General features: G+C 39.7%; 1 protein-coding gene across 1 annotated transcript in view; it reads right to left on the bottom strand.

Moving 5' to 3' along the window:
• Positions 1-439: 439 nt before the first annotated feature.
• Positions 440-16,092, bottom strand: part of gabrb4 (gamma-aminobutyric acid type A receptor subunit beta4) — a gene marked incomplete at both ends in the record, with an annotated part of 58,452 nt that continues 42,799 nt past the window's right edge. The window contains 6 exons of the mRNA XM_080483445.1: positions 440-793; positions 1,064-1,153; positions 1,846-2,102; positions 3,881-4,033; positions 5,755-5,892; positions 10,382-10,464. Of these exons, the coding sequence (XP_080339571.1) occupies positions 440-793; positions 1,064-1,153; positions 1,846-2,102; positions 3,881-4,033; positions 5,755-5,892; positions 10,382-10,464 (1,075 nt within the window). The remainder of the gene's footprint in view (positions 794-1,063; positions 1,154-1,845; positions 2,103-3,880; positions 4,034-5,754; positions 5,893-10,381; positions 10,465-16,092) is intronic.

Below are 16,092 nucleotides of genomic sequence, written 5' to 3'. Positions count from 1 at the left end.
TCTCTCTCAAGAGCTTTCACTTCCTCTTTTGTCTTGTTTTTTTTTCTTTTTTTGTTCCTTTTTTTTCTTTTTTTCGTAGCAAAAATATCATGCAGTCTTTAGTTCCAACAACCCCTGGTGGGATCTCATCTTTGTTCGTTTGTTTGTTTGTTCGTTTGTTTGTTTGTTTGTTTGTTTGTTTGTTTCAGGAGGAAAAAGAAACTCAAAGCCTTGAAATTCTTCTCTCACAATTATTTCTTAAACATTCAAGTCATCCTATTAATACTTTGTACAGCAGAAAGGTCCTTCAGATTTCACACGTGTATATATAAATATAATATATATAAATATGCATATACATATGTTCAACTTGTATATGTGTATACATATTTTGGAACTGTATCAAAGCCAATTTAATGTGCTCTCAAAATATGGCCCATGATTCCTAGTGGGATGCACATCAATTCACATAGTACAACCAGTAGATTAGGTTGAAAAATCCAAAGGTGATAGGGAAAATGACCCGGGACCATTTGTCAATGGTGCTAACATCTGACAGGTTTGGGATTTTCAACTTGAGCTTGGAGGAGCGTCGTCGTAGCCGGCAGTTGGCCCGGCTCCGCATGGCGCTCCGGTCCAGCGAGTGGTGGCTGAAGCCATCCCGGGGCGCCATGGGCTTCCTGAATTGGACCCCGGAGCTGTCGAAGGACATGACCGAATTCCGAGAGTCACTGACGCTGCTCCCCACGTCCGAAGGCATCACCTCGTTGTTCATCTCCAGCGTGGTGAGGAGGATGTTTCCGTAAGCATCCACCTGAGAGGAGACGCAGAAGACACGGCGCTTTAGCCCGGGCGCTGAATTGCAAAGCTGCCCCAAGTCCCCCTAAAACTAACACATGTGTTAACCCCCACCTCCCTCCCTCCAGGCTTAAGCAAAATGTAGGGATGATATGGAATGTCATTTCTGGCATGCAACAGAAATAGTTAACAAGAGGTTACTTAATAGAGACATCTATCAGTGAGAAAAGTCTGACTTTATAGTGAGGGCTGGTCTACTGCTGATATAATTGCTAAATAAATGTACCCCAACTTTTCTTTGTTCCTCGAGATACAGATTTCTTCGCTGTGTAAATGACCTGAAGGTGTTGGTTTGAAACGGCACGGAAATGGAGTCCTTGCAATGTGAAAGAAAAAATGAAGAGAACATTAAAACGGCTATAAAATACTGGCAAATAAGCACATTTTCATTTTCCTTTCAAAAATTACACAATGCATAACACACAAAGTTAACAGGAACAACTTCTGAGTCAGCATAGCATTTAGTACTTCACACAAAAAACAGTGGGGAGGGGGGGCTTTATTCACTCTGACGGTTGATGAACAGTCGCATTGTCCAATGGTTACTTGTCCTGGATTTTCATGGCCTTGTCAGATTTGGTTGGAAAACGCATGTTAAAATATAAGGTAACGGAGTGAGAGTGAATAAAGCCTACAGCATAAACATAGACAACAACCTAAATAAGAAATGAGAATGTTTACACCACTGTTGAGCTAGATGACTCGGTATCTCAATGAAAAAAAAAAGAAAACGAAAAAGGGCTATGCTCGATAAAAAGCAGTCAGTGCTTGAGGGAGAAGCAATGGATGATGGTGGGTGAATGCCTATTGGGCTGTGGTGGCATCAGTATGCTTCTGCAAGATTACTTCAGGGACTGCCGTACTTGTGTTTTCGGATTAAAAACGACTATGGCTGGAAAAAAATCTCACGAGCAGAACACAGTTGTGTTGCACTTGAACTCTGACTGACACGGACAAGAGGAGTCAAGAAAAGACGGAAAGAAGGAGACAGTGGATGAAGTTGCAAACCTGTTCCCTCAGGCGCTTCTCCTCGTATCTTGTGCGCTCGTTGTTGGCTTTGTTCAGCCGCTCATTGATTTTCTTCTGTTGCGCAGGGCCCCGGCCAAAGAACACGTAATTTACAAAGGCATATTCAAGCAGGGCCAGGAACACAAACACAAAGCAGCCCATGAGGTAGACGTCGATGGCTTTCACATACGGAATCTTTGGGAGAGTCTCCCTAAGGTGGGTGTTAATTGTGGTCATGGTAAGCACCGTAGTCACACCTGAGTACACACAGAGAAACACAAAGTCCAGTGTCACACACGCACACACACACACAACGGCTGCTTACACTTTGCAATTACTTTACATTGATTCCAAAACATGAAGTAACTTAAGAGAAGTACAAACCTTTTGAGGACAACTGAAAGAATGTGTTGTATTTTAAAGAAGTATGAGCAACTTTGATGTTCATTGGTTTTGTAGGAGGGCAAGTAAGGAATTACAATTATTCACATTATTGTAACTAAATTGTATTTTTTCAAGCACACTTCACTATAACTTGCACAATGCCCTGCTACTTTTAAAGTCACAAGTATGCCCTCAATTTCCATGAATTTTTAACAATTTATCTCTTTGTTTTTTCAGCCAAAAGTTTATCATTCAGACCAACTTGATTAACCTCTTTTAAAGAAAGCGCCTGAGGATAACTTTTGACTTATTTTATTTAAAGTGAAGTTCTAAATATTTTCTGCAGGTAAATACATTGATTACCTGCTGTTTACAACACATTTTAACATGGTAAAAACAAAGTAATGCTTCGTATTGTGGAAGAGTAGTTTGTTCTCTTCTTTATTATGAAGTATTATTTAAGCAAAGCGACAACAAACTGGGATCTTACATAAGTCGCGTGTCACACAATGTCATTACTAGATTCCGAGTCCCTATAAATTACTCCAGGGCAAAAAAAAAAAAAAAAAAATCCATATTGGATGATAGAGATTATTGGATCTTCAGACATTAAAAATCATTGTCAGTGAAAACAGACTATTACTACAACTTTGCACGCAGCTGGACAATGTTAGACAATATTCATAAGTACAAACATGCCATCTGGTAACTGTGTCTCAAGTCTTCATGCTTGGTATGTGAGTTTTCCTTATAGATGTATTGGAATAAATCACATCAAAACTGAAAGTAAGTCACTGAAGTTAAGAAACTCTTAGCTGAATGTGTGAGCAGTTTAAATTGACCAAGCCAGATTAGCATATTTTAATTGCTTGTGAATTGATTTGTTTAAGTTAAAAATTGGTTAAAGATTTAAGAAACAAAAAAGAAAAAGAAAAGTTAAGGCATGAAAAACAGATCCGATGACAGACAGATGTTGAAATTTTTGAAAAAACGAACATAGATGAAACATGGTTGAAAATTCTGAGGCTTTTAAAACCAAAACAATCCAGTCAGTTATTTGATTAGAGTTTATTCTTCTTCTTTTTTTTAATAACAATCAGGTTTCTCATTGTCACCACTTAAATATAGAATAAACAACTTCTGCTACCATCTGTTTATTTTCACTTTTAACACAACGGCACACTTTGGATAAGGAGTTTAGTGTTAGAAAAATATCTGTGACCCAAGTTTCAAGAATCTTTAAACATTTATAATATTATTGTCTTAAATGTCTTTGCACAAACTTATTGAAATGTGATTAAAGTCACGAGATGGAGGTTTCGTAGCAGATTTTTTTGAGGGGATTTATGGCTGCGTATTCATAATGTGCAATAGGTGCTCTCCCATTGAAATAACCCTGCTTTTATTTGTGGTTTTTACACTAATGTATGAGGACACTGGATGATAAATCTCAACAGGAGCAATAAGATCAAATGTAGCCTGAAGGTTGTGTGTTTGTTGGTAATTGTACGCCAGTAGATGCAGGAGATTTACACAGGGAGCTTTTAACATGTGAGGCAGCGGCGTGTTATTTTGTTGCGGCGATAATAAATGGGTCCTACTGGAGAATAGTCACAAGTTTAATAATGCAACAACTGGAGCCGTGTCTTACCCAGGGCCACCCGAGCTGCAGAGGCATCATAATTGATCCAGAAGGAGACCCAGGAGAGGATGGTGATCAAGATGGAGGGCATGTACGTCTGCAGGATGAAATATCCAATGTTCCTCTTAATCCTGAAACTCAGCGAAAGCCTTGGATATGAACCTATGAGGAGGATGGAAGGAGTGATAGTTCGGAGAGAAGGGGGGGGGGTGGGGGTGGAAAACAAGTCAGTGGAAAAGGGAAAGAAGTGGGGAAACATTGGCACAACTTAAGAGTTCCAAAGTCTGCACTTTGACAACGCGCACGGTAGTCATTTCTCCATTTGTTCAGATGGAGCACTTAATTTCCCCAAAGCGATGGATTCCTTTCCAGGGACAAGTTCGATTCCAATTAAACATGGCAGAAAGTCGCAAACACGGCACATTTTTCTGCAACCCCCTATCTCAGCAGGCAGCTCCAGCATCCCTCTGAGAATTGTCACAGTGAGCTGCTCTGCTTTTCTTTCACACTCTCTCTGTCCTCTAAACATTACTAAAAGGGCATTTTTTTGTTATTTATTTATTTTTTATAAAAGGTGGATAATTGCATTGCATGCCCATACACCCTAGAAGGGATGGAAATATATGTTGTTGTGAGGCTGCATGTCATCCAATGTGAAAATCTGCGGGAAGACATCAGCTGGTTGTGCCAAGACATTAATTGGCCTTTAGATTGCACTTTAATTCAAACTACCACAACAATACAAACATCAAGGCAGGCTCTCACAGCTCTCTGCTATCTTTATCTAGATATTTGTGGGGGTAGAAACTATACAAATTGCTTGAAATAGAGTTAAATTCTCCTCAATGTGTTCTAACAACAGTTTTATTTCAAATAGCCTCAGATGAGGCTGATGGTTTTAATCTAAAAAGCTATTTGCTATGGGCCAACGCACGGTGATGAATGACCTCATCATCTCCAGGTTCCTGTAAATCTTTTAATGAATCAATACCTTAGCATACATACTTCATCAAGCCAGAGACAAACGCCCTGCATCGCCCACGTACATGCCAGATTAATGGTGCCAACAAATGTTCTCAGATTTCATTAAATTCAAACATGAGAATTATATATAACTTTGACTTTTGTCTTCCTTTTAGAGAAAAGGATTACTGCTGCATTTACTCAAAGATGTAAAAATTCAGAAGACTGTTTCAATAGATAGATAGATAGATAGATAGATAGATAGATAGATAGATAGATAGATAGATAGATAGATAGATAGATAGATAGATAGATAGATAGATAGATAGATAGATAGATAGATAGATAGATAGATAGATAGATAGATAGATAGATAGATAGATAGATAGATAGATCTCATCTAATTCTCACATGATGATATTTTTTAGTAGAATTCTGTGATTCTGGTAGTCAATTTTGGTTGTGTTGGAAAATAGGAGCTGAGTCTCTGAGTTTATCTTCTCTAATTTAAATTATTCTAAACAATGTCTGACTATATTTTCTTTCATGCAGGTGATTTCAGTGTTTTAAGTGTATCTCTTAAAGGCAATAATGATGGGGGGGGGAAAACTAAAGATTTAGATTCAGTTCCTAATAATACTAAAACATTTTGTCTGCTGTGCTATGGCACAGTGGTTTCCCAAGTTGAGAACTAAAGCTTTAACAAACCATTATGATACCGTTTACCATTTGGATTATGTATTTGTACAAAACACAGCATCAGAATGTATTTTGTACGAAGGATTCTAAAGATCAGTTATCATCTTGAAATGATGTTACATTATTGTGATCTGAATCTAATACAAACATAGTTTTTGTAAGTTTGTGAAAATGGCTGCCAAACCTCACAGTGGTTTTTGCAGATTGTTAGGCCGTCTTACCTGTGGTGAACCTGACCTCCTTGGACACCAGGCGGATGTCTATTATGGAGAACTGAGGTAACTCTAACTTGTCGACGCCCGTCACTGCGCTGTCGCCTCCTTGCCAGAAGAACACAATGTCATCCGTGGTATATCCATCTGTGTCAGGGTCAGAGCGGAGAGAGAGGAGGGGTGAGATGTGGAGAGTTAATGTAATGAAGAAACAACCATTACAGTTAAGCGTGTTTCAATTTAAAGTATGTTGCACGAGGTGATAAGCGAAGGTCACTTTGACAAATCGACCTTTGCTTTATGTGTTGCAGTAAAATAAAGATTTGAAGTTTGCTCATACATGCCAAACAGCCTTGACCACATCTTAAGAAGACCCTTAAAGATGGTTACTCACGGTCCTGGAGAGCTACTGTCCTGCAACAAGTGGCTCATTATCAGGCTTTCTGCAGAGCTTCATGAGATTCATTTATTACAATAAGGTGTGTTGGAGCTGGAGGACGGAAGAAGTAAGGAGTGCTCACTCCTGCTCTTAATGGGAGGAGATACATCAAAATGGGCCTTCAAATTTAAATAAAAATGCTTCACAAACGGACCTCAGACACGCTAATTTGATATCACTCAACATGAGAAACACTATTTCTCAATGTTGTATTCTGTGATTAATAAATCTTATTGCAAATAAAGGGGGAAAAAATTGCTGTAACTTTCATAAATCCCAGGTGACTGAGAGCATCTTGAACCACTGCTTAGGAAGGAACAGTTCCAACAGTAAATGTGAGGTGTTGGTGTGTTACTGTCCATACCCTTAAAGTCGGGAAGACAATCAAACTGTTGGGTGTAAATAAATCTCAGCGTTATACCAATAATAACCTACTTGAAAAAAAAATGCAAATAAAGAAAAATAAAAACCTGCATGAGTGGGAGACATTTCTCTGTTTGGTACCGAGTCCACACTCGTATCGCTGCATGGATTACTTAATCGTGTGAGTATTCATTACCACGTGTCGCTTGGTCCCACACATCCTCAACTTGCAGCCGGATCCACAGTGACCACAGCAGCAGAATTTATGTCAATAGGTTAGCGTGCGCTCACTGCAGAGCAATTTCTCAGTCCGGGAAGTGTTACTACATTTCACAATCTCCTACCCCACATCCAGACCTGGATGGCATTAAACTCACTAAGAGACCAGGATTCATTACCATTAAATCTCTCTCTGAGGTTATAGGGTAAGGAAATGTGACATTGTCCATGAAATTGAAACAACTGCCTGCCTAATCAATCAAAGTGATGGTTAATGTGCACGACTCACCAGTGCATAGCATTTCCACCAGCATAAACAGCAGACATTCCTGTGACTTTTTAATTCACGGCCTATCCATATTTCATTGCTTAGTGAAGTCCCTGAGGGTGGACACTGCAGCTTTATCTCGAACAACAAGAAACACACAGTATCTGCTGTATTGAGCAAGTGGCTTTGATTGATGGAGCGGTCAATGAAAATGATCAAGCAAATACAATTTTTAATTACACCGCAAGCACATTTCTCTCCTGGATAATGATTTATCTAAATGAAAGCATTTCGAAAAAAAACGAACAAAAAAACAATAACAACAACCCTGAAACAACATTCAAATAAGAAGTTATAATTCATCATAAAGCCTGTTTGCATTTTATCTGTCTTTAGTACTGTGTTTAGAATATCCTTTTTAGTTCTTGTTTATATTTGTATTTACAAATTAGAAAAGACATGCATGTGATCAAACAATATTAAAATTCCAAATTGATATAAAAAAAAAAGAAATTATAAAAAATCTTTTCAACACAAGTTACCAGATTACATGCCATGGTAACTTTCTGCTTGTGTATCTTCATTGTTCGGACAATTTTAAAGAGAGTGAGAGAAAGAGAGAAACTACATGCTTTTATTATTATTGTTTTTACCTCACAGATTACACCGAGTTTTGTGTTTTATTACAGATTAGCTCAGATGTAGTTTGCTTTTATGACTGTTGATTAATGTTAGGCCCTGTCTTAAAGACAAACGGCTTTAATTTCAACATAAGCAGGTTTTTTTTTTTTTCTTAATAATTTTTGGAAGAATATTTTTGTAACACAGGCATCTGAATAGAAACACTGAAAACAATGTAGTTAGCGTGCCAGGCCACAAGTTGGTGGTGTTTGTTTTTTTAATAAACACACACATTCGCGTAGATATTGACTTGCACATGTGGAGAACTATTTACTACGGTTGTGTGCTAAGCCTAAACAGGCCACACATTAGACTCATGAAAAGAGTTAACAAATATCTATCACTGGCAGAAACAAGCATTACCAGATTATTGATTTTAAGTATTTTCAGAAGATTACATTCCAATGTAAATCTTTGAGCGGCCGTCTCTCGTAAGTGTGAAACAAATGTCACATTTTGATTCGAGAAGGATTTCTACGGCTTACAGAAACAGGGAAAGGTGTGAATAAAGTCAAAAAGTGAGTTTAACTTCAAAAAATTTTCACAAAAACATGGCAACAGATGCAGAGTCAAAAGGAGGCGGTGGACCACCACAGCAAAAATGAAAAAAAAACAAAAACAAAACAGAAAAACTGGAACGCAGCTGTTTTTGGTGAGTGGGAGGAACAGCTTGAGCCACACTTCGCCTCAATTCTCACACCACACAAGCTTTGTCTCACGACTAATAATCATTTTTGGTTAAATGCCAGACTTCACAATGTTTTCCACTTTAGAAAATATTTTGAGATTTGCTTCTTGGAATCCACAGCCAATAAATAGAAACATAACTCTATTTACTCCTTATGAGTATGCTTTGAAAGAATTGGTCTTTATATATAGTCTACAGCTGCAGTGACTGTAACAATTTTACTGTTAATTGTGTGAATGCCTTTTAGCATCCACACACTAGTGATCCAAAGCTTTATTAAGCATTATGACTCATGAAACGGCAGCCCCCTGATCCTGACGCTGGTCTGTAGTTTCCTTTGTTTTGGAGGATAAAGTTTGTGGGGTCACCGGTGGTTCTGCCTGCTGGCGTTGCTCCACACATGTTTCTGAGCGCTGGCACCAACTGCAGCCGGCCGAGCCAACACGCAGAGGCCAGAGCTAATGAGGCGAGCGCAGGTAACATCACACAGCGGCAACTTTTTACAGATACAGCAACTTCATCAGAGCGTGAAAGTTTGGCCTTGTGATTAATGTTACCACCAACACAGATCGATTGTCCACATCACTGATCGCGCGTTCAAAAACAGAAGTATGTTTAGTATGAATCCGCAAACAGTTTTTGGAAGTGCTTTGCGTCAATTTGAATGTCTCGTTTTTATGTTTTTAATTCAAGACGTTTTGTGTTGCACGTTTCATGCCGCAGCAGTCTTTGTCACTTTGTGCCTGTTTGTGTGCATATTAAGTGTCTTTTTCAGTGGTTCGAGTTTCACTGTGGTCATGCTGTGGATCGGGACAAGGCCTGCGGACTCGAGCCTGTAGGGACAGTACACCCGTCCTGTCATGCTACAATGAGCATGGCAGCAGAGGGCGGCTAACTTAGGTCAAAGTAGGTCAAACCCTTTACGCCTAACAACCTGATGTATAACTGCAACTCCAAAATGAACTTTGTTGATGGCAGAGACACATCAAAAAAGTTTAGACTGGGTAACTTTTACCTTCATGTAGAAATCCTCCCATCTCAATATTAAACAGTGTTTCAGCTTTAACTTGAGCTTCTGGATTACTGGGGGAATCATGATCACAGGCAATTGTTTCTGGAAGTGTCCGCGAGTCCCTGCAATGGTTTCCAGAGTCTTTTCTCACCACAGTGTAATATTGACCTTCGTTAAGAGATATTTCTTATATATTATGTACAGTAGATGGTGAGACAGCATACGCATTGTTACATTGGGGGGAAACTGTCTCTATAAAAGGACTTTTGTTTTTTCTATTTCCCCGTCATGAAACTGTTGCCACTCAACATAACTGGATACACAACCCTTATGTTACCACCGTGACAATTTTAACATTTAACCTAAATGGAATCTATACGTGTGGGTTTATGATAACTGTAAATCATTGGATCAAGTCTTTATTTACATTTCAGGCATTCAACGAAAACTTAATATCCGAGCAGTGACATCGAAATGAATCACGACCATTGAACTTTTAAAACGCTGCTGACAACTCTATACAGTCTCTAAGAGAAGACACACTGATTGAGGATCGCTCCTGGTATGAATGTTATTAGACTGATTTCCCCATTGAAGGGTTCAGGGGTGGTCTTGTCCATCCTTCACATTGAAGGGATGGTAATCAATGCACATCACTGCACACTGTGATTTGTTTTCCTATTTCATAAGAGACAAATCCCCTCAAGAGGCAAAACATCTGATAAGTAGCATGAGTTAGCAAAACAAAAAAAAAAAGGCAAATATTTTACTAATGTCTCCTCTCAACTTTCACAAATATATTACCACCCACAAAAAAAAATGTGGGTATCCTGCACTGACTTTCATGTTTCGCTTAATCAGTAAAAACAGCTTCCTGGTGATCACCCTGTATGCCTTTGAACGTTGGTGCAGGTTCAGCGGGGGACAAAAGAGTCATTAAGGCGTGTGTGTGTTTGTATTACTCACAGCTTTCAATTTCCAGGGTGCAGTTTTGCTCATCCAGAGGGTACCTCCTCAAGTCCATCATGCAGGCAGCAGTAGTCGTTATTCTGAGGAACAAACAGAAAGAGATGAGGGACAAGAAGACCGGGACAATCAACAGTAGAGTTATTTTTATTAAAGGCAGTGCAGTAATATCACTACTCAAAGGACAAATCGTTATTCAGGAAGTATATTCTATTGCTTCGCTTATTCAGGAAGTGTTAATAGTGTGGACAGTTGCATGTAGAGTTCGTCAGTCATTAAAGTCCCGAAAGTTCTCCAGGTGGAATTTTCAGTATTAAGGCACAATGTGTTGAAAGAAACAAAAGTGTAGTTGTGTGTTTCTCATGTGTCATCGTATTATGGATTTTGGTGTTTGTAATTCAGTGTTAATGGTTCTGTTTTTGTACCCATGTTCTTGTATGGTTTCATGGTCAGAGTTTTGTTTCTACCATGTTTTATGTATTAATGTTGAGGTTCCAGTCTTCCCCTGGTTTGATTTACGCATTGTCCATGTTCCTTATCAGTGAATTATTGAATGAATGGCAGTGAGAAGAAGCAGCATCTTGTAAAGGTACGGTGATGTTTAAAGAGAGAAGCATCTTGTTGAGGCTTCCTGAAGGAGCTGGACAGAGAGAGACAGCAGCTCTACAACTGTTTCCAGCCCCAGTAGCTTTTGAAAGCACTCCCACATTCGCAACACCGTTCAACAGTAGAGACCAATACGTCACTGTTTTCCTCGGGATACTGGAAAAGGTTAAAAAAGAGGTCATGGTTCAGCTGTGCAGAATGATGAACCACCGGTGTGCCTACTCCATAGTCAAGTAGCACTTCAAAGGTAATTATTTTGTGGTTGTTTGTTGAAAACATGAGAGCCCTGCAGCAGTTCAATGATTCATGGTGAGCTTTTAAGCTTATGTTATTATGAAGACATTTTGCCGATACCGCATCTGTCTTAATAGGTCTGAATGCATCTTTGCATGTCGGCCATTTCCCTTAACCTCTTAAACCTTTTAAGGGTCATCAGATATGGAGCCTGTGCCCGTGTAGTACACGGTGGAAGACAGGGAGAGAGATTCTTTTCTCGGTTATATTAAAAGTTCTCTTCGGGGGAAATGTTGCTGTTTTCCCAACTTTTCCCAGTCACTCCAAAATATGATATATTTCTCTGTGTTTCTGCGAGTAGACCGGCGATGTTATTTCTTTTTATGTGGATCACTAACTGCTCAGCCCCCTGTATGGGATTCGGTCGATGCATGTTATTTATTGCAGGTTTCGAGATGTGCATTTCTGCCAGGTGGCTTTAGAAATGATGTATGCATAGCAGTTTATTAATGTCAATAAATCCAGTAGCCCAGGAAAACAGCTCTGGCTACAAATTACACATGTAGGGGTCTTTGGCATTTAACTGAGATATTTACCGGTGCAGCACATTTTAGTAATTACATTTCTGCTGTTCATACCAGCTGCTATGTGTTCATCATACCAGCTTTCATTCGCTTACTGCCCTCCTGTGTAAATGAAATAGAAAAATTAATTTTCAGCTCATCATCTTTGTGTCAGAAGCCAGCAGCACAGCCACAGTGTAAGTTTGATGTGCACAGTGTTTCGTCTCCGAGTGCATGTTAGAACATGATGAGAGTGATATGAAGTTTTTACCCTTTCGACACATTTTGGATCCATGATTAATCTTTGGGGGCTTGCGAAAACCGCCACTGACTGCAATCTTACACTGGTGCAGGAAGCAAACACACACAGCCATCTACAATCTGCAGAATTGCTAACATAGTAGATAATAAGTTGTTTGTGCTGGATATATATTGCCCTAACACAGAGTTGGTAAATTGGTCACGGTGGTGTGAACAGAGTTCTGTCAGCAGGTAATTGGAAAACAAAATATGTGATGCTGAAGCAGATTTGACCAGATTAGCATGCATCCGTGTGGGGATTCTGTGTCCATGATGGCAGAAGGCCCCATGAAGGGTAAAGATAATTTTTTCCATAAACAAAATGTGTGACAGGTACGTGTTTATTATTCACAATGACACCGAGCTGCATTCTGCTGCACAAGCATTAATCAGCTCAAACTGCATTCTGTTGGGCTCTACTGTACTGCATCTGCCTGCTGCCTCACGGCGCTTCTCTGCTGAGCCGGTGGAGCAGCACTACTACTGTTACACACTGCGAGGAGATAACATCATGGCTAATTACATTTACAGGAAAGGTCACTTGGCAATCGTGATTCAAGGGCAAAAGTTCAAAAAAAGCAAAGTTTCTATTAATAACATGGCTTTCTGTACAGTTGGTGTGTGTATGTGTGTTCCAACACGAATGGCCATATAGGGGACTTCAGGAGAGTCGCATTCCAGTTTAGTCGTCTTATACAGCCCAGTTTAATCTCACCAGGCTTATAAATTGATGGTATGATAACCTATAAATACAGACTACAAGTAATTCACTCAGTTACAGTGCAAGAAAATATTCAGACATGCTTGAATTGTTCATATTTAATGCACTTTTCATTAAAAGGGTTTTTACAGGCTCAACCACACACTGTGGCGAAAAATGCAAAACGTTTGTGACATTGCGGGGTGTCTGTTTACATGGCAGCGGTGCTCGGGGCCGCTGGAAACGCAACTTTTTGAAAAGAGCTCTCAAAGTGGAACTTTTTGAAAATGCTACGTTTACTACAAAAACACACAACGGCACCTCCTGGTGGCCATACATGAAAACTTCATCGTTTACAGCGTTTCTAGTGTTTTCATGAAAATAGGCATCGTTTGTCAAAGCGTTGCCATTCAAACAGAAAAGCGTTTTCACTTGAAATGTTGTCATGTCAATGGGGCCTTAGTTCACTGGAAATAAAGCAGCAGACTTTCATTGTTGCTGTGTGTTTTGTGTCTCAATCGTGCCTCATGTCTTCTCTCACTGAACCAGTCAAGCCATCACAGAGTAAACAAGGAATAGCAGTTATTTATATTGGAAAGTTGCAGCTCATGTCTTCTTCGGACTTAGTTGTGAGCCAGATTTGTTTGTGGGCTTTGGACACCCATGAAATGCACTATTTGTCCACTACTCAATGAATAAGACTGCAGCAGGTTTAGCTACAAAACATATCGATTAAGTTCAAAGATCTTGTTTAGGATAAACATAGAATTGATAGATATACTGTCATAATGTGACAGTCACAGGAAATAGTAGCATTGAGTTTGAAACAGGAAAAGAAGCAGCAGCCCCGAGCCATCAACTGTAATGATAATAAAGCCGAGGCTGTTGGCTAACTACTTTAAATTGGGAAACAAGGATTGTCTTTGAAATGAAAATGTTTTGCGCTGTTGTTCTCATTTGGATCCATCCATCCATCCATCCATCCATCCATCCATCCATCCATCCATCCATCCATCCATCCATCCACCCTGACTATCCTTGCTTATGAGCAGCGTCTTTGCATCAAATAGCAAGTCACTTGGAAAAGTAACACATGCGTTACCTTTAATCATCTGTTTCTTAGGATGTCTTGATCGTGTGCATTTGGTTGCTTTGCTGCAACACATTAACTGAGCTCTCAGCAGTGTGTGTGCGTGTTTGTGTGTTAGTTCGTCTAATGACCAATTCACTCATATAAAGTTACATCAGCTGAAGTACATTAGTTACTTTAATTCCAAGTGTTGGCGCAAGGATGTTAGTTTGGTCTGTTTCAGTTATTCTGTTTTTTAAAGTCACCGGATAATTGGATCAATAGATGGATGGATGGATGGATGATGGATGGATGGATGGATGGATGGATCATCATAAAAAATGGTCTGATCAGGTGATATTTCTTTTCAGAAATAAGCAGTTGATATAGGCCATTTAAAGCCTTTAAAGGATTTTCTCTATAAAAATGTATTTAAACAACACATTACATGTTGAATGAACCCATTTTGTGGTACTACATTTGATATTTTACAAAGAACACATTCAGAGTAGGTTTTACTTCAATATGAGCAATAATGAAACTGGAATGACAAAAAAACAACAACAATAGAAAAGACTGATTCCATGTCAAAGTTTAAAGAGGACACTGCACCCGCAAAAAGTAAAGCAGAAGGAAGTTAACAGATCATCCCACCACCACAAAACAAACATAACAACAAAGTTGCAAGTGCCAAAAGTAAAAGAAGGAACAAAGCAACAACAACAACAACAAAAAAACTGTAGAAAACCCTACAACGTGCTGCCTGAAACCTTCGAGCTGAAGTTAAGTTCTGCGTCCGCTGTGATCATAAACAGGAAGACAGATCCTGTCAAAGACACTGCTGCTGTTCTTAAAAGACAATACCCCTGGTACAGCAGCACAGGGAAACGCAGGCAGCAGCAGCAGCTGCTGTTCGGAGTAATGGACAGAAATGAATTCTTTACCCCTCGGCAAAAAAAAAAAAAAAAAAAAAAGGGAAACAAAAGGATGCTCTAGAAATAAAATTGACTTTATATGTGACAGATAACAAGTCGGGGGAGAATCATCATGGAGCAGGCACGAGCCGGGATGGCTCACAGCGAGGGCCTGGGATTTGGAAATGTCAGCAGATGTAGGTCAGCAACTTGCAGTCCCACCAGAGATGGTCAGCAGCGTCAGACCTGAGCCGGCACTGCAGCTCGACACTCAGCACTCTGTATGCTGGGAGGATTTCTACATGATCTGCAAGACTACAGTCCCGAGGATATCCATAGACGCATGTTAGAAAGAGCAAACTACACATAAAAGGATTTATAAAGATGAAGCGATGTGGGAAATCACTGTGTTGGAACTTTCTTTGAAGCAAATCTCGAGCTAAACGGAGAGCTGACAAACAAGACACGGTAGTAGGCGAGGTAGTAAAAGTAGATAAATAAATAAGATAACGGAGCATTCAACTCATTTTTGCGGACCACTCTTGGCATTTCTGACCAACTATCATGCCAACACAACAACTAAAAGCAATCTGGAGGTGGATCCCAGAGGCCCGGCGCTACAGACAGGGAAGCTTTTAGATATGTGAGCAATAGTTTTGACGCCTACGCAGTCTACCCCTGTCTCCGTCGCTGTGTGGTAGCTTGCTTACCAAAGGAGATCACTGTACTATCACAAGGCTTGGCTTAATAAACAGAGGAACATAAGAGAGCAGATTCACAGGAATGGGAAGAGAGAGAAAACACAATCTGGCGAGAGCTTAGCTCAACAAAGCCCCCAATGCTCCCAGGACTCAGCGCGCTATCAAACTGGCTTGTCAGTGTGCTAACGATGATTCAGCCTCTCAACTCGCTGGCAAGTTAGAAAAACCTGCTCCACATTTTCTCCTGACTCCGGCTCCTTTTTATTGATGTTCAGAATGACTTTGTTTGCAACATCCAAAGGCTCTCAGGCACCTCCTGCACTGCTCTTCACACTCAGCCGTTCTCTCCACATAAAGTTTAGAACCGAGCTACAGAAATATGCAGCAATTCAACAGCGGCTGAGCAACATTTTATAGTGATGGGTGGGAAATGTTTATTTGGAATTTCTATAAAATTTTTAACCTACGTATCCACCATTTCCCTGTTTTGGGACATGTGGATGTGAACTGTATATTGGTGGGCTGAAAGGACATTTGTGGATAATTTAGAGTCCATAAGCTCTTTAAATACAATTCAGCAAAACCTATGGCAGTAGAGGTGTGCCTAATAATATTAAATCATAC

The sequence above is a fragment of the Lipophrys pholis genome, assembly GCF_963383615.2.
Source record: "Lipophrys pholis genome assembly, chromosome: 16".
In the NCBI taxonomy this organism is placed as follows: Eukaryota; Metazoa; Chordata; class Actinopteri; order Blenniiformes; family Blenniidae; genus Lipophrys; species Lipophrys pholis.
The sequence above is the reverse complement of the archived record's forward strand: the minus strand, read 5'-3'. Positions and strand labels throughout refer to the sequence as shown.